Source organism: Siphateles boraxobius, unplaced genomic scaffold (genome assembly GCF_051911475.1).
Source record: "Siphateles boraxobius isolate OS27281-9 unplaced genomic scaffold, OSU_SipBor_1 9, whole genome shotgun sequence".
Classification (NCBI taxonomy): domain Eukaryota; kingdom Metazoa; phylum Chordata; class Actinopteri; order Cypriniformes; family Leuciscidae; genus Siphateles; species Siphateles boraxobius.
In genome coordinates, this window is record NW_027509219.1 from 30,134,251 (window position 1) to 30,161,754 (window position 27,504).

General features: G+C 36.2%; 1 protein-coding gene across 9 annotated transcripts in view; it reads left to right on the forward strand.

The window, feature by feature from the left end:
* fnbp1a (formin binding protein 1a) overlaps window positions 1-26,856 on the forward strand; it is a 34,059-nt gene extending 7,203 nt beyond the window's left edge. The window contains exons 5-18 of one of the 9 annotated variants that reach the window (XM_077224235.1): window positions 1,292-1,354; window positions 1,954-2,058; window positions 3,479-3,493; window positions 6,559-6,687; window positions 7,518-7,664; window positions 12,323-12,502; window positions 13,522-13,704; window positions 13,963-13,977; window positions 14,257-14,366; window positions 15,069-15,201; window positions 15,564-15,691; window positions 18,577-18,734; window positions 22,192-22,350; window positions 23,740-26,856. In XM_077224235.1, the coding sequence (XP_077080350.1) occupies window positions 1,292-1,354; window positions 1,954-2,058; window positions 3,479-3,493; window positions 6,559-6,687; window positions 7,518-7,664; window positions 12,323-12,502; window positions 13,522-13,704; window positions 13,963-13,977; window positions 14,257-14,366; window positions 15,069-15,201; window positions 15,564-15,691; window positions 18,577-18,734; window positions 22,192-22,350; window positions 23,740-23,747 (1,533 nt within the window). In that variant the 3' untranslated portion in view covers window positions 23,748-26,856. Of the gene's footprint in view, window positions 1-1,291; window positions 1,355-1,953; window positions 2,059-3,478; window positions 3,494-6,558; window positions 6,688-7,517; window positions 7,665-12,322; window positions 12,503-13,521; window positions 13,705-13,962; window positions 13,978-14,256; window positions 14,367-15,068; window positions 15,202-15,563; window positions 15,692-18,576; window positions 18,735-22,191; window positions 22,695-23,739 lie in introns of those variants that run through there. The other 8 variants (XM_077224240.1, XM_077224234.1, XM_077224237.1 and 5 more) reach the window with 8 other exon arrangements.
* Window positions 26,857-27,504: the final 648 nt, after the last annotated feature.

The window sequence follows — 27,504 nt, forward strand, 5'->3', positions numbered from 1 at the left end:
AACCCCTAAATAAATGATTTGTGTTCCAGGGAGGAATTCTGCAGTTAATTAACATTTATTGTACAAGAGTATGTCTTTGCTGCCGTAATTGAATTCTTTATGGAATGACGAGGGGTTTGGATTCAGCGATAGCTCTCGAATATAATCTTTCTAACAGCTGCTGTCTGGCTTGATTGTCTCATATTTCATTTAATCAGCTTAGTTTCCTATTAAATGTCTTTTCAGCATAATATTTTAAAAGGACGTGTTGGACTGTGATAGTTGTCATGACTGTGCAAGAGCTGAAATAGAATTTCTTGATCCTCAAACCCCCTTAATTATGGTAAAAAGTTACTGTACAATACAATTTTTCATGGATTGTTTCTGGTATAAACAGCCAGATGTTCAATGAAAATCTCCAAAAAATATTTTCAAATATTAATAATGTTAATCTAAAATAAATGACTTTACCACTAAGTAATAAAGTTCATTAATCTACTTATATCGTTTTAAAGGAATAAAAAAGTAGGAATAAAAATGGAACATTTTGGAATTCACTAAGTGGTACGGACTAATTTTGTTGGCCACCATCCAATTTGTATGGAAAATGCTCTGCCTTACATCTTTTGAGTTTCATGAAAAAATGTAAATAATAGGATGAATTATGATAAAACTAGCTATTCATGTAATTAATGTGTAAAAATGTAATTCCTTTTCTATAAAAAAATTATTCTAATGTTCTGTACCCTTTTTTATTAACCTCCAACTGTACAGACTCCATTTCAGCTTGTCTATTTTTTTGTTTGTTTGTTTTTAGTTTTGCACGTTTTCTTTGCATTTTCTTCAAAGAATGTAGAAAATCGAGTTTTTACTATTTGTAACTACCGTTCAAAAGTTTGGGGTCAGTATGGTTTTTTTTAAAGAAATAGTAAGAGTTTTATTCATCAAGAATGCATTAAATTGATCAAAAGTGACAGTAAAGATGTTTATAATTTTACAAAAGATTTCTATACTTTTTATTCATCAAAGAATCCTGAAAAAAATTAAGCATGTGAATCATGTGGTACTGAAGAGTGGAGTAATGGCTGCTGAAAATTCAGCATTGCCATCACAGGAATACATTGCATTGTAAGATATATTAAAATAAAAACAGTTATTTTAAATTGTAATTAATTGTATATTAAATTTTTTCTGCATTTTTGATGGAATGAATGCAGCCTTGGTGAGCATAAGAGGGACAATAACAACCGTAAACTTTTGAATGGTAGTGTATTAAATTGTAATTATATTTCTTGTCTTTTCCTTCCTATAGCATTTCCATGATGGCCGCAGAGCGCAACAGCACATTGAGAATTCCTGGAAGCAGCTGGAATCGGTGAGTCAGTTTAACTAAACAGAACATAGTGTGACTATTCAAATTTTTCCTGATACTGCCTTCTCTTTCATCACCTGTCTGAGATATGAGCTTGAACTGGGACGCTTTGTACAGTAAACGCTTGTGTGAAATGAGCCACAGGTGTCTGTAAAAGGTGTCTCTTTTAAAATAAGCAACAACTTACTGCTACAGGTTTTAATACAAAAAGAAAGTAACTATTCTGGTTTCACAGACAGGGCTTAGATTAAGCCAGGATTAGGCCTTAGTTCAATAAGGAAATTTAAGTAGCTTTTATAAACGTGCCTCAGAAAAAACATCACTGATGTGCATCTTGAGACAAAACAATGGCACTGACATGTTTTAAGATTTGTCAGTGCAATTGCTTTCAATTAAAACAGCTCAAACATGCATTTTAGCCACAGACTAGGCTTAAGCCTTGTCTGTGAAACTGGGGGATAGAGTAACTAACTAAAAGTAGCGCCACTACAAGCTGAACTACATTTTTTAGTAACTTGACCGTTGCATACTATTTTTCAGCAATTAAAAAAATAATAATTTTTAATTCCTCATTTTAATGCAAGTTTCTTTGTTTTTTTCAGAGTAAGAGAAGATTTGAAAGAGACTGTAAGGAAGCAGATCGCGCCCAGCATTACTTCGACAAGGTGGATGCCGACATTAACGTGACTAAAGCAGACGTGGAAAAGGTATGGATCGTGTGTGTGTGTGTGTGTGTGTGTGTGATGGAGAAGAGACTGATCCTATCATAAACCCCTCATTCTTCATGACTTCTTTCATCCTTTTCTGTGAGTCTGTGTGGATGATCCCTCTTTGGAACGAGGCGGTGGTGACGGACGCTGATATAACCGATGTCTAGTTCCCACCTTACACCTTTTACTGTACCTCACCTGCTCCTACCTTCTCTGTCTGCAGAAAATACCCATTTTGTTCAAAGAGAAGTTGGACATTATGCACGATAAATCTGTGATCAAATTGGTTCCTGCTAAATTTTCGTTGTTTTTTTATTTGGCATTGGGCAGATATTTTAAACAGATAATATTATATATTTTTTTCCAATTCAAACAAACCAAATAATGTCATATTCAATGCCAGGTTTTAAAAACGTAAACAATTTGCTTTTCTACTGTACACAGAAATATGTAGGCAAAATTATAAGCTGGAGCTTTAGTATGAACACTAGGGCTGGACAATGTATATTGTAAATATAGTGTATATATATAGTATATATATATAGTATATATATATATATATATATATATATATATATATATATATATATATATATTCACCATGATTATAATTGCGAATTTAATTAATAAAATTAAGCAGCATTGTGAATACTGAGGTGATATTAATGTATTTTTTTAAGGTCATTGATTTAGTTTCGCAATCTCTCGCTATAATGAGAGTGTTAACACAGAGATTTTTAATAGTGTTTCAAATTTAAATTAGTAAGTTTGATTCATTTTTGTGAATATTTCAAAAACTGTCTGTTTCAATCATTTATTTCAAACCAAATTAAGTTACTTTTGTGTAAACAAACAATGTGAAAAATTATTAAATAATTGTATAATGTTACTCAGGTCTAAAATTCACTGTTGCAAATTAAGTTTATTAATTAAATGATAAAATATAAAATGCATATTTCTGAATCACAAGCTTAATCAACATTTACTAATATATCATTATCTGTTATTTAAAGGACCTACAGATAACATGAAGTAACCCTTTTCAATTAATATTTTTATTTATTAACGTTAAAAAAGATTTATACATACTGTAACAAATGTATTGCTCATTGTTAATTAATGTTAGATAATGCATTAACTAATGTTTACTAATGTTATCGGAAATCTTTTATTATTTAAATGTTCAATAATAAGCTCAAAGACCACAAAAAATTAAGGTAGTTTCAATAAGAAAGAAAAAACAACTAATATGGCAGCGGCCTGTTTGTTATTATTATTATTATTATTATTATAAGGCTAAATGAACAGATTTGGATTTTGTTTAGCCCATGTATAGATGTCTTCTTAAGTAACTTCTGTTATTAGTGTGTCTGTGACACTAATCGACTCTGTCTTTGTTTTTTAACATGTCTTAAAGCGGTGTTCTCTCAAGGTAGGTTTGAACCAAGAGTCGTCTTTGTCGGTGAGGAGTTTGTCAACTTGTTCGGTGTATTACCCATATCTGCAAAGAGTGTTTGTCGTAATTTTCGTTGTTTTTTCGTTTTTAGCTTTTGTTACGTTCACGTCTATGCTTGCAGCGAATCTTTCCTGTATTCACCTTCTACAAATGTACAGAATAAGACTTGTCATGGAAGACTGATGTTAACATGCATTTCGATTGCGAAAATGGGCAACGTTTACGTTTAGGGTTACACAAAATCAATAGCTATTACTGTCACCCACAAAAAGTCCTGAGTTTGAGAGTCTGTGCACACTGTCTGGTTCATGTACATGATGTTGTATACAGTATGTACAGTGGCCACTAAAAGCATTTAGACTCTTTAAAATGAATGTATTTCATTGCATTATGTGCTGTATTAAATCAAGTGGCAAAACATTTCAGTTTGTTGCGTTTTAGATATAGATATGTTGTTCAAAATTAATTTAAAAAATATTGTGACACTTTGGGGTTGCAAAATTTGAGTGGAACATAGTTAATGTGATTTTACCTGTTAAGAATCCACTATAATATTTTTAAAAGTCATTGAGACAAAAATATCAAGTTTAGTGAAGTTATTTCTGAGAAAAGCTTTACCTTTTTCGCATATTATGGAACTTGGATTTATATTTTGTGTTTAATGCAATTAACATTCACAAATTTGTGTGTGACTTAAGTATCTAAATGCTTTTTTGGTCTGCTGTATGTGTTTAGTTAGTATGCATGATGAATGGATGTCTGGTGCGAATAATTTGGACCACTTTCACATTTTGTTTTTGGAACATTCATTGTCATTTTAGTGTGTGTGTATGTGTTTGTGTATTTATTTTCTCATACACTGTCGATACTCCATCGTGTTATTCTTGTCAGAGTCTTCTTCATCGTTATAATATACTATCTCTGGAGTGTGCAGTATACAACCAGAGCACACTGAGTGATATATCCCACAATGCAATAGTCAAATTGACCTTCCATTTCCTGGTTCAAATGATCCTGAAGGAATATCAACTGCATCTTTTTTGACTCCTTATTTACTCAACACTGCCATGAGTTAAGACATTTATACACAAAATGAGTACGGAGAACCTAAAGGGACATGTTGGTGGGAGAACGCAAAACATTTGCGAGAGAATGCAAAAGCATTGACTTATTTTTTTCCCTCCCATCTCATATTTTTTTCCATCACCATGTCCTTTAGGGGCTCCATAAAATGGGATTAACATTCAGAGTAACTGTTTAATTTCAATTGATACTGTAACTATTTCAACACCACTAGATGAATGAAACATGCAAATTGATTAGGTCATGTAGCAAACTAAGTAAAGAATTACCAAAATTGACTATTTTGCTTTCTAACATTTTTAGGTTTGTCATAGACAGTATATCACCATTTTGAGATTTAATGAGTAGTTCACTTTAAAATGAAAAATACCTCATGATTTACTCACCCTCAAGTTATCTTAGGTGTATATGAATTTCTTCTTTCAGACGAATACAATCAGAGTTATATTAATAAACGCCCTGGCTGTTCCAAGCTTTATAATGGCAGTGGATTGCAACCATCAGTATGTAGCTCAAAAAAGTGCATCCATCCATCCATCATAAACGAACTCCACACGGCTCCGGGCGGTTAATAAAGGCCTTCTGAAGCAAAGCGTTGAGTGTGTGTAAGAAAAATATTCATATTTAACACGTTACAAAGTAAAATTCTAGCTTTCGGCCAAACAACCATACGCAGTCTACTTGCACCTAAAGTGCAACTTGCGCAACTTATTGCATCTGAAGTAGAGTAGTGCGTCATGGCGTAAATATCAGCAGTACGTCGCATAAGTTGCGCTTTACACTTCAGTCAAATCTGTATGTTTGTTTGCCCGGAAGCTAGTTATTTTACTTTATAAAGTTTTAAATATGAATATTTTTCTTACACACACTCATTGCTTTGCTTCAGAAGGCCTTTAGTATACGCCAAGAGCCGTGTGGAGTTTGTTTATGATGGATGGATGCACTTTTTTGAGCTTCATACTGATGGTTGCATACATTATAAAGCTTGGAAGAGCCAGGCCAATTATTAATATAACTGTTTGTTTAGTATGAAAGTGAGTAAATCATGGGGTAATTTTCATTTTAACGTGAGCTACTCCTTTAAAGCATCATTTGACAACTTCATCTGCTTAAAGTTACCATGAAATCAAAATTGACACTTCTTTTATCTGTGTGTGGAATATTGCAGTATTATTATAAATTATTTACCTGTGCAGATCAATGTTTTAGAAAATTCATAGAATTAAAATAAGTTCCCCTTCCTTTTTCAGCAACTTCTTTCGGCGTGAGGACGGGACAACCTGTCACTTACATGAGATCGACCAATAGCAAAGCACAACCATCAAATCAATTCCCCATGGACAAAATCAAGTCCTACCCTAAATTTTTTCTTGTTTCTGAAGCCATTTCAATCGGATATAGGTCACAATTGGGATACTAATGTACTAATGCAGCGGTAAATCAAACGATGGCCTTGTTATCGGAAAATGCACATTTTTGGTTTTCGTTTATTTTTGAGTGGACGCTCAGTGAATGTGTAAAGTAAATCATTCCATTCCAGTAGTCTACAGAAAATCATTCTCCTATCAGTTAAACTACATAAAAAACGATGACCCACAAATCTGCTGAATGAATTACTGATAAACATAGCTAGCTTTTGCGTTATTTTTCCTGAGTATATCATTTGATTATATTTCTGTGTTTGATCTGTGCTGTTTGCGTTGTTTGTTCTTTCTCTCGCACAGAGCGCTTGGTTAAGTGTGTAGATCACTGACTCTATTGATCTGAAGTTGACATCAGACATTTATATTATATTCTGTAATCTGCTAATAGACTTTCACTGTTTGTTTACTTGTCATGTCAAAAGGTGATTGTTTTATTTGTCAGTAATTGGCCTTTACGTTCTGATGTTCATTCTTTGTAGTAAGGATCTTAATTAATTGTTTTCTCTCTGTCTTTTGTGCTATCTGTCTTTCTAGGCGAAACAGCAAGCTCAGTTGAGGCATCAGGTAGCTGAAGACAGTAAAAACGAGTACCTGACATACCTGCAGAAGTTCAACAAGGACCAACACGAGCACTACTACACCCTCATACCACATATCTTTCAAGTAATTGCCTCTCTTGATCATAAATTAAACATTAAATTAAAATATTCGGTCACACTTTAGATTAGGGTCCAATTCTCACTATTAACTAACTATTAACTATGACTTTTGCCTCAGTAAACTCCTAATTACTGCTTATTAATAGTTGGTAAGGTTGTTAAATTTAGGTATTGGGTAGTATTGGGGATGTAGAATAAGGTGATGCAGAATAAGGCATTAATATGTGCTTTATAAGTACTAATAGACAGCAAATATACTAGTAATATGCATGCTAGTAAGCAACTAGTTCATAGTGAGATATAAACAAATGTCTATAGAGAAGCGCTTCCTGGACTCAAGTGAATAATTTTGAGGTGCTCTTTGGATAGAAAAACATGTAGAAATCATCAGGAACATCCAAGGCACTCTCTTTAGAAAAGTTAAAAAGCCTTTATTTCTATGGCTTGGTCATAATCAACACTATTAAAACACTCCGCCGCGTTTCGGCATACAAGCCTTCGTCCGGGAGTCACTATACTATTTTATAGAAAAGTAGTGACTCCCGGACGAAGGCTTGTATGCCGAAACGCGGCGGAGTGTTTTAATAGTGTTGATTATGACCAAGCCATAGAAATAAAGGCTTTTTAACTTTTCTAAAGAGAGTACCTTGGATGTTCCTGATGATTAGTTCATAGTGAGAACTGGACCCTAAACTAAAGTGTTACCAAATATTCGAATGTTGATGAAAGAAAAATATGCTATTAAGCTTAACTTTTATGTCTTATATGCATTGGTTGGACCATGAACTTCACAATGAAATATTGCATGGTTTAATGGTGTTTTCTCTTTTGCAGAGGATACAGGAGATGGAGGAGAGGCGAGTGGGCAGGGTGAGGGAGAGCATGCGGGTGTACACTGAGGTCGAGCGTAAAGTATTACCCATCGTCAACAAGTGTCTGGACGGCATGACCAAGGCAGCTGAATCCATCGAGCCTAAAATGGTACGTTAAGTGCTATGGCTCCTTTATGCTGAAAATGCACTGTGGTTCCGGATTCCATAGCCATCTGTTGATCAGCCTTTTGGCATAAAAATACCTTTTCAGCAGTGTGGTTGAGAATTTAGAACTGGTTCTTGTTCATAATTGGTAACATTAAAACAAAATAGCCCATACACAATGCCCAATCGGTGTCTAATGACTCTTTTAGATCGGTTCTTTTAATAAATCAGTCAAAAAGATTTGCAAATCACTTTTAGACTCCGATTACTACTTAATTATGAAGTGTAATATCTGCACTACTAATTTAGTTTCTAATGCTGTGTTTACACCGAATGCGAATTGAGCGTCTGGAGCGAGTGATTTCCATGTTAAGTCGATGTAAAGCCGCGTTGACGCGCGTCTGGAGGTCCCGCGACGCGATAGACGCGTTTAGCGCGGCACGATAGACGCGTTTATTTTCTGGAGCAAGTGGTGAAACATGCCAAACTGGGTACGCCTCCGGAGGGTCTGGTGGACCCAAGTATGGCGCTGATGACCCCATACGCCGCTGTTCTGCTCTCCAGAGCAAATACAGAGCGGTGACTCTCTCGATGAATGCTCGATCAACATCAGCCATCTTGCAAACAGACAACCGCCTAGCACTTGCCCCTCCCACAAGGAGCGAATTTTGCCTCGAATGCGCGTCTATTGTGCCCTCCATTGACAGCTACACAACTGACACTTTGTCACTTTAAAAAGTTCATAAAGAGATTGTAAAACTTGAGAGCTTTAAGTCCCAATTTTCTGAAGAGACACAATCGCTTTATATGATTAACAGATTGAATTTAGACTGTTATTCACATAAAAGTCTATTTCCAAACGAAAGACTTACGGGTTTGGAAATAATTACATAATTTTCATTTTGGGGGTGAACTATCCCTTTAACTTTGAGCAATACATTTGTTACCGTTTTTATTAATCTTTCTTTTTTATTGTTGCTTGAACAATAAACAGTAGTATTTTTGTTAGTTTGTATTAGCTCAGGTCCATTAAAAAAATATTAAAGGTGCTCTAAGCGATGTCGGGTGACGTCACTTTTTGTTGACGTTTAAAGTATTGTCAAAACAAAACGGAGGCTAGCTAGACCCTCCCTCCTCCTCATCCGCGCACTAACCCCCCAAACCCCACCCCCAAATCCTTCTTGTCGGTTATTGGCTTGAACATTTTGTTATTTTTTGTGGTGCATGGTGTACCCCAGTTTGTTTTTGTTGCATTTTTTGGAGCCTGGGGTGTCTGCAGAGACTGCGTTTTTTTACAGTGTGTTCAGGGGACAGGCAGGTAGCGGATAGTGACGAGATGTTTGCTGTATGTGACACAAAATGTTTTGGCCTAAAAAACGCATGACATCACTTAGAGCACCTTTAAGATACAATGGTTGATTTTAGTAATGCTTTAGTAAATGTTAAAATTAACATGAACTTAGATTACTATATTAATATATGCTTTAGAAGTATTTTTTATTGCCAATTCATGATAACCAATGGAAACTTATTGTTAAGCTACACTGTAATTTTTTTTAAATTGATTCTTAGCAAAAAAAAAACACTTTGTTCTTTCAAAATTATATGTGCTCATTCATGTGTAATTACTTCCACCAACTAATCAAGTATTCTCGTAAGCGCAAAATCTGCCATTCAGAATACATACGAGCGAGTCGCTCGAATGGTGGCAGCCATGTTAGTCCAGTCATTTTAAGCCAAAATGGGGGTCGACCTTGAACAAATTTGTTAACCTTTATTTGTTCAACCTTTTTTCATAAAATGACTGGACTATGTTGCGCCTCCATCTTGAAAATACATTAGCCAAAGAGGGACATACCTGGAAATTCAAGCTTCGTCTTTCACCCTTTTACAGTCAGTGGCACCGTGACAAATGCGAGGCGGAGATTACTCGCAACTGCCAGCAGATTTGAAAGCCTGTTGAAGATGGAGGATCGCGCCTATTCTCGAGGATATGTAACAAGAGTCGCCAAGTTTACCTTTCCCTCTACATTTAGCTTTCTCTCGCACCTCCGTCGCATCAACTGATCTCTGACTCTGCTCAAGGAGAAAATTATGTAGCCTACGCTGTAAACATTGCCTTACACAATTAATCTCGTACAATATACAGAATAACGATAGCACTGATACTTTACTAACATTAGCTTGCATTCGTTTGGGAACCTGATAGCTGATGTTAGCAATGAAAGGTTACCTTAATAACGAAAACGTAAAACTATTATTCGTTTTACATAGAGGTCATTATCTACATGTTGACTGACTAAATAACAAAATGCAATTTGTAATAGTTTTCTAAAGTAACCTCATCACTTGAAGGAACACTCGTGGACGAAGTCGAACTAGAAGCCATGTTAATCTTAATACGGCCACCGTAGGAGTTAAAACGCCCTCGGAATGGGAGGGGCTAGAAAGTAATACACATATACAATTTCACCGCTAGATGGGAGAAAATCTTACACAGTGTAGCTTTAAGTGTTAGCAAAATCATTAGCATAAGCATCAAGACATTTTTATGCACTACTGTTCAATGTGGGGTCAGTATGAATTTTTTTTTTTTAAAGAAATCTCAGCAAGGCTGCATTTATTTAATCAAAATAGAGTAAAAACAGTAATATTCAGAAGTGTTTTTTTCCATTTGAATGTTAGAATGTCATTTATTCCTGTGATCAAAGCTGAATTTTCAGCATCATTATTCCAGTCTCCAGTGTCAGATGATCCTTTAGAAATCATTCTAATATACTGATTTGCTGCTGAATAAGTGTTGCTTTCAAAAAATAAAGAAGAAAAAATATCCAAACTTTTAAAAAGGATTCGTAAACAGGCTATAAAAATGAAATGAAAAATTAAAGGAAGAAGAAATAAGGAGGAATATAATAATTAGGACGTTGACTTATTGATGCACCACGTCACAGGTAGGACTATGATTTGTAGAAGCTGCAGCAAATAGGAGTTTTCCTGGCTGCGAGGTGATTCAACTTTTCCAAATGAAGCCAGCAGATGAATAATATAGCAGTTCAAAATGCTGACTAGATTTCTGTGATTATCGCTGGCCCACTTACAAGCTAACGAGTGATGATCGTAAGAGAGTGTCGTCGCCCAGGTTACCATCAATAATTTACAGCTGCGGGGAATCGCTGGCAGCTAACGGCTGATGTGCCTGTTTTCTGTCTCATCTGCTAAATCATGTGTCATGTAAATCACTCATGTGGCCATTGCCGTCCTGTCCAAATATGGCAGATGGGGAGTCTAATTTCCAGCGCAGCACTAATTGACTCATACGAGCTTGGTTTTGCAGCAGATTTGAAGTGGCTTAGCAACAAAGACTTAAGCCTCTCTGTGGCTTTTGGGCTGTGTGTGTGCACGTACAGTATGTGTGTGTGTGTGTGTGTGTGTGTGTCTTTTCAGAGATGGTGTGCTGGCCATATGAAGCTGCCCTCCATAAAATCAACCTACTATAGAAGTCATTGGTTCATTTGGTAGGGTTATGGATGCCATATGCTAAAAATAGTCTCTGGGTCTGACCTGAACTCCAGCAGAGGGATTATCTCGAGAGGAATTACAGCAGTCTTATTTCTGTGATGGATGTGTATTTTATTCTGTAGTACATAATTGTACTGTGATTATGATGTGAGTTGCAAGGTTAACTTTGGTTAACCTGTAGCTTACAGTGAAGGCTGTATTGCCATAGTAAATCATCCATGACAGTGTTTCCTACAGGATTTAGCTTCTTTTAGCAAGATTAATAACTTGATAGACTAAGATACTTTTTGTATTTATACAGTATATATTTTTTAATAGTTCAAATATAATATTTAATTATTTATATTTTATTTATTTATTTACAACAACTCTATGATGCGACATGCGAGTATGTATCTTTAACTACAAGATAAATTATATTAGAATATATTTTATTTAAATTATTTTCTAAATATAATCTAATAATATTTTCTAATTTCATATATATTTGTGTGTGTTTTTTAAAAATGTAAATAACTTTTTTATATATTTTATATAACGAAATTATTAACATTTTCTTCTGTTGAATTATATTTAAAGTATAAGAAAATCCACTGTAAACATCACAAATTGAATGAATTTTAAACAAATTCAATGATTATTAGTGTTAAATAATCATGATCACAATAGTGACCAAAATAATCTTGATCATGATTTTTTATAATCGAGCAGCCCTATAACAAAGTAACAGTTCTGGGCTCATTTTGAGTCAGGCGTAATTACAGTACTTGGGGTTTTACGAAATGAATTAGTAATCTGATTAATCTGATTCAGTAAAGAAGTGAATAATTCAGTTTGATTCGTCCGTTGGGTTTAACTAATTTATTCAAAAGAACCTCACCAGTTGAACTCGTTGAACTCATTGGGTGTATTTGAAGTTATTGAGAAAAATATAATAGAAAGTTATGTTGCCGTTTCCAACCATATGCTATATTTTACAGCTTATTTAATTGTCTTTAATCTTGTACATGATATACATTATCTATGGTTTGTGTCAGTAAATGTTGTGATTTTAAACCCACTTAACTTGAAGAGTCATCCTAATCTCTCTTTTTGTTATAACACAAAGCCTTACTGACATTTTTATCCCTTTTTTAATCTCAGGACAGTAAGCAAGTTGTAGAATCATACAAGTCGGGCTTTGAGCCGCCGGGTGACGTGGAGTTTGAGGATTATAGTGTGTCAATGAAGAGGGCCGTGTCAGAATCAAGCTTCCTCAATGCTCGCGGAGAGAGCAGACGCCGGAGCAGGAGCAAACTGTGGCCTTTACTCAAGAGAAATAAGGTACGGCATCAGACAGATCTGTGGATCAAACACCTGCTAAAATCACAGATAAAAAAAACTGGAAACTACGCTGCACATTTATGGCCCATTGAGATGCAGTTATATTCAAGAAGTTTTATTGCTATTAAGGAGTGTTTGCAGTGGCTATTTCATGCAACTAGGTCATGCAGTTCGTTATAATAGAATCTTATTCTGGTGATTAAAGTCAGCATAAAATGGAAGTTACAATAGTCCAGTGGAAGTCCGATAGTGACGTATATCTGAGTAAAACATAGTAAAATGTAGGGCCGGGTGGGACTTTATTTTGTACATTGGGAATTAATTGGATGGTTGTGGTTTGCCATTGGTCAATCTCATTTGAGTGACAGGTTGTCCTGCCCTCACTCCAAAAAACACTTGATCAGAGAAGAAATGTCGCTGCAAGGGGGAAGGAAAGTTAATTTGATTAAAGATTACGAAAGCATATCAAAATAATGGCATGCAGGGATAAATTATTTATAATAAATACAATAAAAAAACAATTTTGGCCACAATTGTGGCCATCTGAGACACATTGCGGGAATTCTAAAAGATTCCTCTGATCCTGGGCCAAAATCTGAAGTCTTTTAGTTTGACATGTTTGCCGATTAATGACCAATTGCAATCAAATTTGACCTCTAACTGAATTCTGTCAGTGTCAGAAATTTTGAGGCACATTCCTGTAGTGCGACTTCTACGACAACCGTCAAATCTAAAATCAATAGGAGCGCAGAACCTGATGATGCAATTAGTGAGACAACCATAAACCACCACTTGCTCCACACACGTCTTTGGTTGTTTTGATAGCGCCACAGTTTGTAAACTTGAAAATATATTGGATTACATGCAACACCTTTAATAAAGCTTGCAATGAGTTTGTCACTCCATGAGAAGCACTGAACATTGGCTTTGGTCTTGAATATTTCTCTCTCTTCATCTTCTCTCTCTCTGTCTTTCTCCATTCCATTTCTCAATGTGCTCCATCACACCCTCATCTGTAGCTTATGTCTTTGTTAGCATCGCCCCGCCAGCCCCCTCCCCCTCCCCCCACCTCCCCGTCTCCGGACGGCCTCCTCAACGGCCCCCAGTCCCCGCAGCAGCCCAAGGAGCCCCTGAGCCAGCGCCTCAACGACTTCATGAGCACCAAACACAAAATGCACTGCCTGCGGAGCCTGAAACGTGGGGTAAGTTCACGAGTCGCCATGTCACGCGTGTGTGTTTCCCGTGGATCCAATTGGACGACTCCAGACACTAAAGCACCATCAGCTCAGTTTGGTTCTAAAGTAATGTGTGGATGTGTAATCTGTGTCTCGTTCTCATGCTTTTTATCAACGCCATCCTTAACATATCTGTCTTAACAGCAACATGAAACTCCATGCTTTCTCTGTGTGTGTAATAACAGTGTCCCCTAACACATTTTTTTCTTGTCTTAACATTCACAGCTTTCTCTAAAGCTGGTAAGTCTGACTTGATATTAAAAAGTGCTACAAAATCCTTAATACCTCATTTTAAATGTTTATTTTATATATTTTGTATTTACATTTTGAATACACACTGAATTTTTAATGCTTGAAGTAAAATAAGTTATAAAAATTAAGGTTTGACAGTCAAACTTCTGGCAGGAAGGCTAATCCACATTATAGCTTATTCTGTCCAAGATCTGCCAAATTAACTGGGAAGCTGTTTGTGTTTGGTTTGTTATTTTTCAACTCATAACTTTCTGTATCTTTTCACAGGGAACAGGCCAGGAGGACTACAGTCATCTGCCCCCCGAGCAGAGGAGGAAGAAACTACAGGCCAAGCTCAATGACATCAACAAGGACATCCAGAAAGAGATGGATCAGAGGTAAATCATCCTGTAGCTGCCATGCTGGGAATAGTAACAGCCTTTCTGCAAAATGCCTGATCATTGCTTAAAACATACACTACCGTTCAAAAGTAAGATTTCATTTAAGGGAAAATACACTTGTTCAGCAAGGCTGCATTAAATTGATCAAAAGTGACAGGAAAGACATTTATAATGTTACAAAATATTTCTATTTCAAATAAATGCTGTTCTTTTGAACTTTCTGTTTATCAATGAATCCTGGAAAAAAGTATCACTGTTTTAATCTTTCTTGTTATCAACATTAATTTTGTTGTATTGAAAGTTTTCTTAAGCATCAAATCAGCAAATTAGAAGGATTATGTGACACTGAAGACTGGAGTAGTGATGCTGAAAATTTAGCTTTGCATCACAGGAATAAAAAACTACCGACCTCAAACTTGAAATCTGCTCTTAAGACTTATTTATTCTCTTTGGCTTTTAAAACTCCTTGAACAGTTTCGATTATTGTTTTACTATTGTTGTTTGTTCCTTAATTTTGGTAGTTTATTTTATTTTATTTTATTTTGTGAACAGCAATTTGGTCAGCCTTGGTTTTTTTTAAATGTGCTTTATAAATAAATATTGTATTGTATTGTACTTTGTTGCATGATGTAACAAAATGTCAAGTGAGTTCACATGCTTGTTGTTTCAACTAACTCTTCTTCTTATAATTGTTTTCAGGGACGCCCTGACTAAAATGAAAGATGTCTACATTAAAAATCCTCACTTGGGGGATCCAGACAGTATAGATCCACGATTAGAAGAAATCACACAAAGCTTGGAAAAATTGCAACTTGAGGCACATAAATTTGAGGTGAGTCCCTAATGAATTTGGTCAGGTACCTTCAAATGTCAATCGTGAATATGTATGCTGTGATTTATGTGTGTTTTTGTCTCATACTCAGTGTACAGTATAATATTGTATTTTATGTTTACTACCTGTATTTGAGCCTCTTATGTATACTGCATATATTGTAAATTGTAAATATTTTTAATACTGTACACGTGTTTGTGTATATATTTTACACTCCATACTGTCAAGCTGAAGAGATTGCATCAAAGAATTTCACCACCTGTACACTTGTTTTCATGGTGTTGTGACAAAGTGAGTTGATTTGATTAGAATGATTAACTACTACAAATGAATAGAAAGATCTGTTGCTTGTGTGTTCTCAGGGCTGGCTGACGGAGGTGGAGAGGAAGTTACTTGAAAAGGGATCTGAGTCTCAGAGAAGACAGAGCAATCATTTTGACTCGCAGGGCAACACGCCTCTTACAAACAACTACGGTCAAAACCGAGAGAGGTACTTCAGTCCCTAGACAGCAGGGCTGCCAAACATGATCCACAGAATGAGATGCCACATTTATTTAAAGGGCGCATGTAATGAGTTTTACTATGAAAATATACTCTTAAAGGGATAGTTCCTTTTGGAAAGGTAACTCGCACTGCATCGATTGACACTTCGGGGAACGCCTCAGTCGTGACAGGTGTCTGAAATCACAATCAAATCACGGCAATCACATTGACCTGCGTCAGCTTCTGACATCATTAACATGCAACCTGGAAGTGTATAAGGGCGCCTTGCACAAATGACAATAATCTTTTCGTCTTCAGGGACATGTTCTAAAGCGTTTGAGAATCACGGTAAGAGAAAATGAAATGCACTTAGAAGAAGCAAAGCTTCCAGAAGTGTGCGGACCCGTGCACAAGATATCTGGCGCCGGGTGACACACACGAGCAGTGCGTTTTTTGTCTGGGAGAAGAGCACGCACAGGCAGTTCTCGAGGGAGCTGCCTGTGCAAATTGTGAGCATCTTCCCTTGTGAACGCTTCGCTCTTGTCTGGCCCTCTTCTTGAGCGAAGAGGGCTCAGCGTCTGGACCTCGTGGTTCGGGTCCCGCTCGTGCTGCGGCAGAGCGGCGAAGCGCATTATGGGGTTCCCAGATGGAGCTCGCCGATCACCTTGAGAAGGGGATAACCCTCTCAGACGGTTCGACGGCTGACGAGGGTGAGCTGCAGGTGGAGGATTTCTCTCCTCCGCCTAGCCCATTGAGTGCTCTTCAGGATGAGCAAGAGATGGCTGATGAGGGTGGTGATATTCCTGAACCTTCTCAGCCACCCTGCCCTGTGTATGCACAGCTGATGGATTGGATTGCCTTGGCAGCGCGATAGGGGAGAGATCGCTCGCGGAAGGCTCGACGATCGATTTCTCCCTGGCCATAAGCCACCAACTCAGGTGAGCCTTCCATTCCTTCCTGATCTCCATACGGAGATCGAGAGGACAAGGAAGAACCCATATTTGGGCCGTATCCATCAACGTTCGCAAACTATCTCGCATCTGGGCGGGCATCGACACTGAGAGCTCCAACCCTGCCATCCAAACCGCTTAAAGCAACATGTCGCTTGAATGGCAGAGCATACACGGCAGCGGGTCGTGCCGGTGCTGCAGGCGTACCAGGCTGATCTGCTGGGGGATCTCGACCAGGGGGCAGGGATGTCCCCTGAGGCGGTTGCTGAGCTGCGCCGCACCACTGATCTTGCTCTCCTGGCCACTTAGCAAACTGCTGCTGTTGTAGTTTCAATCTTTTCTTTTTGGAAAGCACTTCACAGAGATCTTTGATGCCAGAAAAAGTCTTTATTCTTGAACAAAAAAAGTCCGAGCGCTTCTGCAGAAGCCACTCCAGAGGTCTGATTTGTTGTCACTTATATACCAGGTCTTTTTACAAAGATGGTAACACATCCTATAGATTATTTTAGGTAAAGGTCTTTTACCACGTGACTTCTTAGAATAGAATTTTCTGCAGCAAGCAACATTCCAGGCCTTTCAAAAGTCACACACACACAGAGGAAATACAAAGTCACACAGAGGAAAGGAAATACAAAGTCACACAGATAGGAAATAATTGTGTATATAGCTAAATTACTTATTTTCTAACTAATAAAATCTTCAACACTGTTGGCGATCGGCCCGTCGATGTTAATTTTGTGGATTGGTAAGTTTCGTCAGGGCGTGAAGAAATATAGAGCTGAGTATCATCAGCATAACACTGAAAACTAATGCCATGCTTCCTAATGATATCTCTAACAGAGTGAACAGCAACGGTCTAATTTGAAGCAGTGGTCCTAGGCCCTTGAGCAGACCCAGGTAGGCCTCTCATTAAACTAGGTTTATGGAGGTTTTCCTGTGAAGCACATAGCTTGGGCTTTTGACCATAGGGAATGCTGTCACTGACAGCCCAATGTAACCTGAGGGTGAGTGGTTCTGGTCACTGCCCTGCACTCCCCTGAGCATGGTGGCGTTGGTATATCATTCCCCAAAGCTTCAATCGACGCAGTGCAAGTTCACTTTCGAAAGGGACCGTCTAGGTTACAACTGAAACCTCTGTTCCCTGAGAACAGGGAACGAGACACTGCGTCTTTCGCCATGCCTCAGGGCCTGCCTGCCAAACAGTCCCTTCAGACGAAAAAAGTAATTGTCATTTGTGCAACGCACCCTATATACTTCCAGGTTGCATGTTAATGATGAAAGCAGCTGTCGCCAGTCAATGTGATTGCCATGATTTGATTGTGATTTCTGACACCTGTCACGCCTGAGGCGTTCCCCAAAGCGTCAATCGACGCAGTGTCTCGTTCCCTGTTCTCAGGGAACAGAGGTTATAGTCGTAACCTAGACGTTCACCCAAAAGATTCTGTCATTATTTACTCACCCTCAATGTGGTTCCAAACACAAAACATGATATTTTGAAGAATGTTGGTAACCATTTTTTCCCCCATACTATAGAAGTCAATGGGGCCCATCAACTGTGTGGTTACCCATATTCTTAAAAAAAAATTATTTTGTGTTCAGCTGAAGAAATAAATTCTTGAAGGTGAGTAAATGATGACAGAATTAAAAATGTTGGGTCAAATATCCCTTTAACTTTCATAACTCAAAACTTCCTTAAAAAGACTGTGGATACATCTCTGAACCCTGACAAGGTTAAAAAAAACATTACAAGTGAACTTTATTTAAAAAATTATATAATGCGGTTTAATGCTATTAAAAATTGATCTTATTTTGACACTACAGTAATCTAATAGCTAAATCGTGAATTCAGTACAGCCTCACGCGAGGCATGCGACGGTGTAACATTAACTGTATAATCTGACTATAACGTCAAAGTTAATTTTGTCTGTTTTACGCATTGCATGTCTTCTGCACATAGTCCGGATGGCAGCTACACGGAAGACCCCAGCACAGAGACGACGATGCAGTTCAAATCGCGCAGTACTGAGTTCGATGACGAATTTGATGACGAGGAACCCTTACCCACTATTGGAACATGCAAAGCACTTTATCCATTTGAAGGTAACAGAAAAGAAAAATGTTCAAATGTGCCAGGAATTCACATCTGCTCAGTGGTTACGAAGCCCTTTGTCAGTTTCTGGTATAATAAGTTTAAAGTAGTTTCAACCAAAATGGGTTTTTCATTTATATTTGTTCACAAAACAAATTTTGTGCATTTAAGCATAAACCTTTCGATCAAAACATTTTTAATATTATGAGAAATATGTTGAAGTGTAAGTGTATCTAAACTTCTAAATTTATATCATGTTATGGCAGAAATGCATACAAATTTGGATTGAGAAATTGCAGAATGGAAAAAATGAACATGCAAACATTTTAAATAAACAACATTTAAATTAAATTAATTTTAAGATTTTAAAACAAAACTTTTTAAACAATTTACTCAATTAACTAAAAGAAATAAACACAATAAAATTTGTATAAAATTCAAAAATGAGTGAAACTATTTTTTTCCACAAATATTTGCTTGTTGAATTCATAATTTGTAAGTCGCTTTGGATAAAAGCATAAACACTTGGATTTAAACAACATTTTGAATTAAAATATTTTTAGCAATGAGTGTTAGTGTAAGTGTCTAAAGTTATGACTGGTTCTAAATTTATGTAACAATTTTATGGCAGAAATATACAAATTTGGATTGGGAAATGGCATAATGTAAAAAACAATGTAAGCAAACATAAACAATAAATTTACAATTAAATTTAAGAAATAAAAATAAAACTTTTTAAACATTTTACTTTAAAAGAAATATATTAAAATGCAAGTTTCTAAACTTTTTATAATTTTATGATCGATAAATATACTTTATATATACAGGGATTAAAGTTCTCCGTCGCTACGACGGATTTCCGTTAATTGCAGTGAGTCTATGACGGATGTCCGTCAATTGCAGGGTTCCCGTCTGTCCATGCCCTAAATCACTTTTCATAATTTTAAGGCCGTAAATAGGCTTTCGTTTCTTAAATAGTGTGATAAATGTCTTAATTTTTGTTTGAATAGGTCTTAAATTAAGGAAAGACGAGGTGTTAACCCTGCTGAGGGTTCTCTGAGCATTCTGTAATCACTTCGCTTAAGGTCCACTTCGGGTTTTCAATTCCCGCTCACGGAAAAACTGCTCCGTATTCACTCATTTAATTTTAGTTTTTGAGAAGTGCATGTCAGGCTACAGCTGGTTTGCTGCTGTCCGAATTCGAGCGTGTTTTTTCGAGCGCGAATTCGGGCGCCCCCCGCAGCGTTGGTCTTGTTTCACACTCAACTTCATTCTATCGAACCCTGGTGCGTTTGCGTGCATATTACGTCATCGCAAACGTGCACGGCGCATGATAGAAAACAGAACGCGGGAACTTCGGACTTGCGTCCTTGGTAGTTCAGACTTGCCAAGTTCAACTCAGGAGAACGAACTTCCGAGGACGAGAGGACGCGAGTCCGGTTATTCTGCAAATGGAACAGCGCAGCGGCGTTCTTGATCGCGTCACTCAGCGCGCTCTGGCTACTCCGGTTATGTCTTTGTATATTTTAGGCAACAATAAAAAGAAATATGGTATAAAATACAACTCTGCCTCTTTTCATCAACAATAAAACGAAATATATATAAAACGCCTCTTTTGATTTATAAATGAACATATTATCATAAACATATTGGCCAAACAAATGTGGTTCACGCAACGCACATTGATTATCTTCACTGCATATATTTATAACAAAACGAAATATAAAACACAACCCTGCTGCTATTTTGTTTTCATTTTAAAAATATGAAACAATATTGATCATTAAAACTGACATTTAACAAACAGAGGCAGGGTTGTATCGTTTTATTTTATTATAAATGTACACATACAGTGAAGAGAATGCATAGTAAAATATATATAAATAATATTTTATATATTTTAGAATATAACATTACACAACCCTGTCTCTTTTTGTTAAATGTCAGTTTTAATGATCAATAATATCCAGTATAAAAGTATAAGTAGCCTAATAGGTAGGCTAAAAGAAGCTATACAATGAGAAATAAAACAAACAATTCAGTCAAACATTAACTTTGTAGCCTATTAGAGAGCTGACTAAAGTTAAATAGCCTAAATAAAACTTCACTTTGCCCTCAGCCAAAACCATTTGCCATGGAACAAACTATATTTTAATGTAGTTTAGCATGTTTGGTCTTATAAGATAAATTAAAACATGCACTGAAAAGTTATGTAGATGGTTGATTATTTGTCAAGCTAAGTAATTCTTTTTCATAGATTAAAATAGCTTTTAAAATACGCAAACTGGCAATATTAAAGCTGTTTAAAACATCTCCCCTTAAAACGCTATTGGTCTCGACTATTTAAATAAAGTTAAAGGAATGTGTCTTGGCCTAAAAAAAGTTCAGTCAGAAGAATTTTTTTCACTTTACTCCCTGTATATATATATATAAATATATATATATTTAATGTGTATATATGTCAAATTGATTGATAATTGGCAGAATGGAAAAAATAACAGAAATGCAAAATTAACAATATTTTAAACAAGCAACAATAAAAATACAATTATTAAATTATTAAAATAAGAAGAATTAAAAATAAAATGTAAACAAACTAAACTCAACTAAACAACATTATATTAAAAACAAAATAAACAAGTATAAAATGTAAAAATGAGTAAAAACTAGGGATGCACAGAAATGAAAATTCTTGACTGAAACCGAAAATTCTGGATACACGTGGCAGAAAAACGAAACCGGAAATTACATTTTTTTAAAAATAATTATTCATTTCTTATTTAAATTAGTTTTTTGTATAATTGTATTTTTATTCAACTTTTTAATTAAATTAAATAATTTATTGAATCTGAATTTTTTTTTAAATCAAGCCAATAAAATAATTGATTTCAGGTAAAAAATGTGGACAGAAAATAGCCCTATATTAAAATAATATTAAATATCAATATTTTTTTATCAATATATTATTCTTCATTCAGTTCTATGCAGCAGAATTAGATTTAACAGATTTATTTTTGGACCTATTATCAAAATGAAGTTGTCCTACAAAGCTATTATTATCAGAGCATGTGAGCAGAGAGCAGGGAGAGGACAAGTGAACGAGTCTACCAGCGTTGCCCAGCCAACTACACACACCATGTTACAGCACAGTAGGGCTATTGCAAACAGAAACAAGTTCAGAGAAATTTCATGTCGGCACGTTTTTAGCAGACTTTGCCTTTCCGGTGAGCGTGAATGGTACATGCAATTTGTTTTTGTGTATTTTACATTTAATTTGTGAGTCGCTTTGGATAAAAGTGTCTGCTAAATGAGTGTACTCAATTTACAAATAAATAAATAAAACAGAAACTGAACATGATGCTGATATAGTAATAATAAAAAAGAGTGTTATGGGTGAAGGTATTTTTTTAATAGGTTGACACGCTTGTTTTGGAAACAAATAAAAATTGCGTGTTTTTGCGTCTGTAGGTCAGAACGAAGGTACCATATCCATGGCCGAGGGTGAAATGCTGTATGTAATCGAGGAGGATAAGGGTGATGGATGGACCCGTGTCCGTAGAAACGAGGACGAGGAAGGATATGTGCCCACATCCTACATCAAACTCTTTTTGGACACGAATGCCAAAGGTGCTATGACATACATATAATCCCACGCCACAGAACACCCGGAAAGGGTCATTAGTGAACGCCGTTTGTACATTACCGTTTGTACACTGTACATACAGTAGAAGATCATGAAAATGTCCTCATTGAACAGAGGAAGCAGAGCAATATTTGTTTGTACTTGTTCAAGATGCCATGTGTCATTTCTCAGTTTTGTCAGTCTCAGTCTTTATTTACGTTTTTTAATTATTTGTCTCTCAGACTTTATTTCTGCCTCCATAAGGGTAAATTAGGCAATAATGACACAGCTGCTGTGAATTTTTGATATATCTGATGGAATGGCATTATATATAGCATTATATCTTGGCATTATGGTGGTTTTCTGCTATAACCAAGATATTTAGATACTCATCATGTTCATATTTTTATGATGATCTACATGCAATCAAATACTTTTAGCAGACAAATGATTATGAAATGTCATTAGCGGAAAAACTAATATTCTGAAACCTTCTGGCAATAAAAATAATTTACTAATATTTTGACCTTAAAACTACAAAATAAGTAGCAATCCTGCATTTTAACTATAGTGTTTTTATTTGTAATAATTTTTTAAGACGTCGAAATATCTGACTTGAGAGAATCTTTTGCATGAGAGATGGAATAGAATATTTTCTCAGGTATGTTTACGTTGGTCTACATCCTTGTACCTCAAATCCTGAATATACAGGATTTTTTCTTTCCCCTGCGGCAAATCACATTCAATTTAAATGCATATCATTAAATGTGAAGAGCTCGAGTAATTAATGCATGTATCTTTGAGACTTTAGCTAGCTTTGCATTTACTGCTGTACAAAAAGATCAGCTCTAGAAGTAAAAAATATACTCATGAACCCATAGTTAACAATGCCTTTCAGTATAGTGAGCGTTGAAGCAATAATTCAAAAGATGCATGTTATTTGTACATTGACCAGCATGGAAAACGAACAGAACATGAAGTTTCCATAAGGTCAACGCAGTGTATTAGGAATATTTACAGCAGGAATACCGTTCTATATGCATGCTATAAACCGGACAGGCTACTTATTGCTGCTTAACGGATTCATAATTTGTCCATAGCTTTATCAGCAGCTGTTAAATATGCTTGACAGTGTCGCAAGCTAAATATATGAACAGTTTTGTATCGTTTTATACCGTCCCTGTCTTTAATTCACATGACATAGTGGAGCTGCACTCTGAAGTTGAGCTTTCGAGTTAAATGTTTTAACCCATCATTCCATTGCTGTCTGTGTATCAACGATTGTACAGGAATATCATAGTTCAATTCTTATGCAACATCTCTAACATGTCTTGTGTGATCTTTTTTTTGTTTTGTTTTTTTTTTGCTTTTTTTTTCTGTTCCTTTCTTTGCAGATCCCTAAAAGTGTTTGGCTGGCACAGGAGTGGCAGGGCAAGCGTCCTTGCGTGAAACGTCCTCCTCTTGTAACTGTAGTCAGAGATGTGGGACAGTGTGGGACTAACTGAAAGGATATTCCATTTTTAACGCAACCTCTTTCACTGAACTCCTCTCGTCTGCCATAATAATGCAAACCGATCTTTTTCATGACTAGCGTGCTGATTATTTGCTGATTAAAGCTTGCTTCTCGTATGGACCTACAGTAGAATATTTAGCCGTAGCTGCTTGCCGTCAGAGCAGAGCCTTTAGGTTTGTTTGCAGAGGCACAGAGTAAGTGCCGTGTACATGTCTTGTTATTGCCTGGCTTGCTTCAGAGCCGAGAGGAGTTTTCTCATGAAGACATTAGACTTAATGAATATTTGTCAGTGCAGACTGTTCAGTTGTGTGAAAACTATAAAAATGTGGGGGATAAATGGGACTCATTTTATACATTAGAAGGTTGCTTTGTTTTGTTGTACAGTGTTTGCAAGGCGTCACTGTATTTAAATCCTTTTTTCTTCTTCTAATACAATTTTGTGCAATTAAAACTATAATAAGATTAGGATTAAAGACCCATTAAAATGGCAATTTTCTTTCCTATGATGTTGATGACTGAATCAATGGACATATCAAAAGGTTTGGGGTCAGTAAGATATATACAATTTTTGGAAAGAAATTAATACTTTTATTCAGCAAGCATGCTTTAAATTGGCCAAACGTCACAGTAAAAACTTTCATAATGTTACAGAAGATTTCTATTACAAATAAATGCTGTTCTTTTGAAGTTTCTATTTAAAGAATCCTGAAAAAAATGTATCATGGTTTTCACTAAAATATTAAGCAGCACAACTGTTTTCAACATTGATAATTAGACATGTTTCTTGAGAAGCAAATCATCATATCAGAATGATTTCTGAAGGATCATGTAAGACTGGAGTAATGATGCTGAAAATGTTTGCATCACAGGACCTGAATTACATTTTTAAATAGTAAGATAGAAATTTTAATATTTCACAATATAGTTTTTTTGTTTGTTTCTTAGCAAATAAGGCAGCCTTTGTGAGGATAAGAGTTTTATTTCAAAAACGTCTTACTGACCCCGAACTTTAGGGGTCTTTAAACCGACTTATGATCGGATGTTTTTTAAAATGTAAAGGGGTCATGGCATGGATTTTTTTTGTACCTATTTTCAACCTTCATTCTGACCCCCTGTCAGAAATGATCCGTTTTTATGGGCGGCTACTTTAAGGCTTGTCAGTAAACTGCATGTTATGATTGGCTAACGTAATTGCATAGGAAACAGTATCAACGCCCACTCGCTATTTCACGCCAGTAAGTGTTTTGAAAACATCCATATAAAACCATAATTTACAGACGAAGCATTATGAAATCGTTTGCTTACGGTGTGTGATGCAGCTGCTGTCAGATCTAATAGAGTTGGGTGCTTCAACAAAAGTTTCTTTGTGATCTCTCCACTACAGTGCCTTGCTGACAAAATGCTCCGTACAAACATAATCCTCTGACGCGATCCGGGACGCCGGATAGATGTGTAGACCGCGTCAATGATTATAATGGGTTTTATTTGCTTCTGACGCGATGCTACGCTCACATCCAGTGTAGGCAAATGTCAGCCGTTAAGCTGAATGCCAGTGGGCGGGGGTGCAATGATGTATAACTATTCTTGGATGTCTTGATCTGGAGGCAGTCATATGCAAACGTATTTGCCTGTGTGTCGTCACAGATCCCGCAATATCAAAACAAGCTGTTTTTGGAGCTTTGTTTATAATGAGGACGTTTTAAGCTATAAATCTTGCAGGATGTTTGAATGGTACAAAGACTTCCTATTTATCAAAACATCAAGGCAAATTTGATTGCGCATGTCACGACCCCTTTAACAGGCAGTGAATGTCATTGTAATATATGCATACTGAATTGTTTCTTTTTTGCAGCTGTATAACTATCAATCTCTCTGTAAATTTAAGCTATCATTTTACCTTAACTCTGTTCTTTTGCTGCCTTGCAAGCACTGGTATTTCCATCAGGAAATGCAAATCTGGTTATTATTATTACTATTATTATGAATGCATAATCATCCCCTACATTTTGTGTGAGGTGCTGTTGTAGATGAATAGTTCTCTATGGCAGGTGAAGTGGTAAGCATCTTTTCTGGTTCTTCACTCTTTCCTCCCAGAGAAGAAAGAAGTGTCACCTCACTCACTCATTCACACTTTCTTCCTGCGATGTGTGCACACACACACCACAGCTGCTCCCTTCTTTCTCTCGCTCTCTCTCACCTCCTCTTCTGTTTCTCTCACTGTTGCTGTTTCGCCTCCTCTTTATCTTTCATATCTTTTCATATTTTTCTGCATCCGTAGCCCTGTTTTGATGGGATAGTTTTACCAGAGGATGTCTGATCAGATAAATTAGTGTTTTACAGATTTAAAAAAAAAAAATCATCATAATAAAGAGCAAATTACTTATGTTTATCGGCTATCTTGGAAAGTTTAATCTCATCTGGATAAGCTTGTCTGCAATTTTTGTTTCATAACTTATCCCCAACTAAAGGCCCGTTCACACCAAGAATGAATACTATGAAGATAACTATAACAATAACAACATTAGTGTTCACACTAACACAATGTCTTTTTGTTTAATCTAAGAGTGCTGCAGTATTGTCATCTGCCACTTTAAATGCTCGAGCTCTGAAAGTGATTCCAACGATATCATTTCTCTGTGCCGTTATAGTTGTTGTGTGAACTGCTTTTCTTTTTAAATGATTTTTAGAACTATATCTTAATCGTTGTAGTTATCGTCCTTGGTGTGAATGGCCCTTTAAGCTAAATATCTCATTGCACTGCCTGGTAGACCTTTGTTATAAATTTAGACTTTTTGCCAAGTTTCTAGGTAAATGGTTAGTTAGCTGATTCAAGATAGTAATAGTTGATACTAATCCTGAAGTAAGAAATAAAAAATGAGGTAGTATTTACTGTGAAATTTCACTAATAATTACAAAGAAACGTTAAGTAAAATTAGTTTCAAAGTGCACATTTTTGAAAACGAAACTTTATTGTCTCCGTGTAAACTACAAAAATGCAAATTTGCATGTATAATGCATAATTCAGCGTTTTTAGTCGTTCTTACTGGTCTGTGTGAACGGATCGTTTTGACGACATTGACGTCTTTACACTAAACTTTTCAAAAACGGAAAGGAAAGACTTTTCCGGTTTTAGTACATCGTTGTGTAAACGAAAAAGTATTTTCTTGTCAAAAGTACTCCAATAATCTTTTTTAGAAAAATATTTTTTTTACAGTGTGCTCTGGTTTGAAATGCTGACAACACAGGCAATGATTTATATATATATATATATATATATATATATATATATATATAAAGGCTTCACTGCTCTATACTTGGCCAATCAAATAATTGGATTCCATCTGAATCAGTACATGAAATCCCAGATGTCCTCTTAATAATTGTAACTTTAATTGGCATTTAGAAAAGTGATCAGCCTCTTTTTCTCTTCTGCTCTTTTTCTTTCATTCTCTCTCTCTCTCTCTCTCTCTCTCTCTCTCTCTCTCTCTCTCTCTCTCTCTCTCTCTCTCTCTCTCTCTCTCTCTCTCTCTCTCTCTCTCTCTCTCTCTCTCTCTCTCTCTCTCTCTCTCTGTCAGCGCAGTGGATGTGGCTGTGTATGGTGTAGCTGTAGTGGTGCAGTCCAGTAGATGTTGATGGTGCTCCTCAG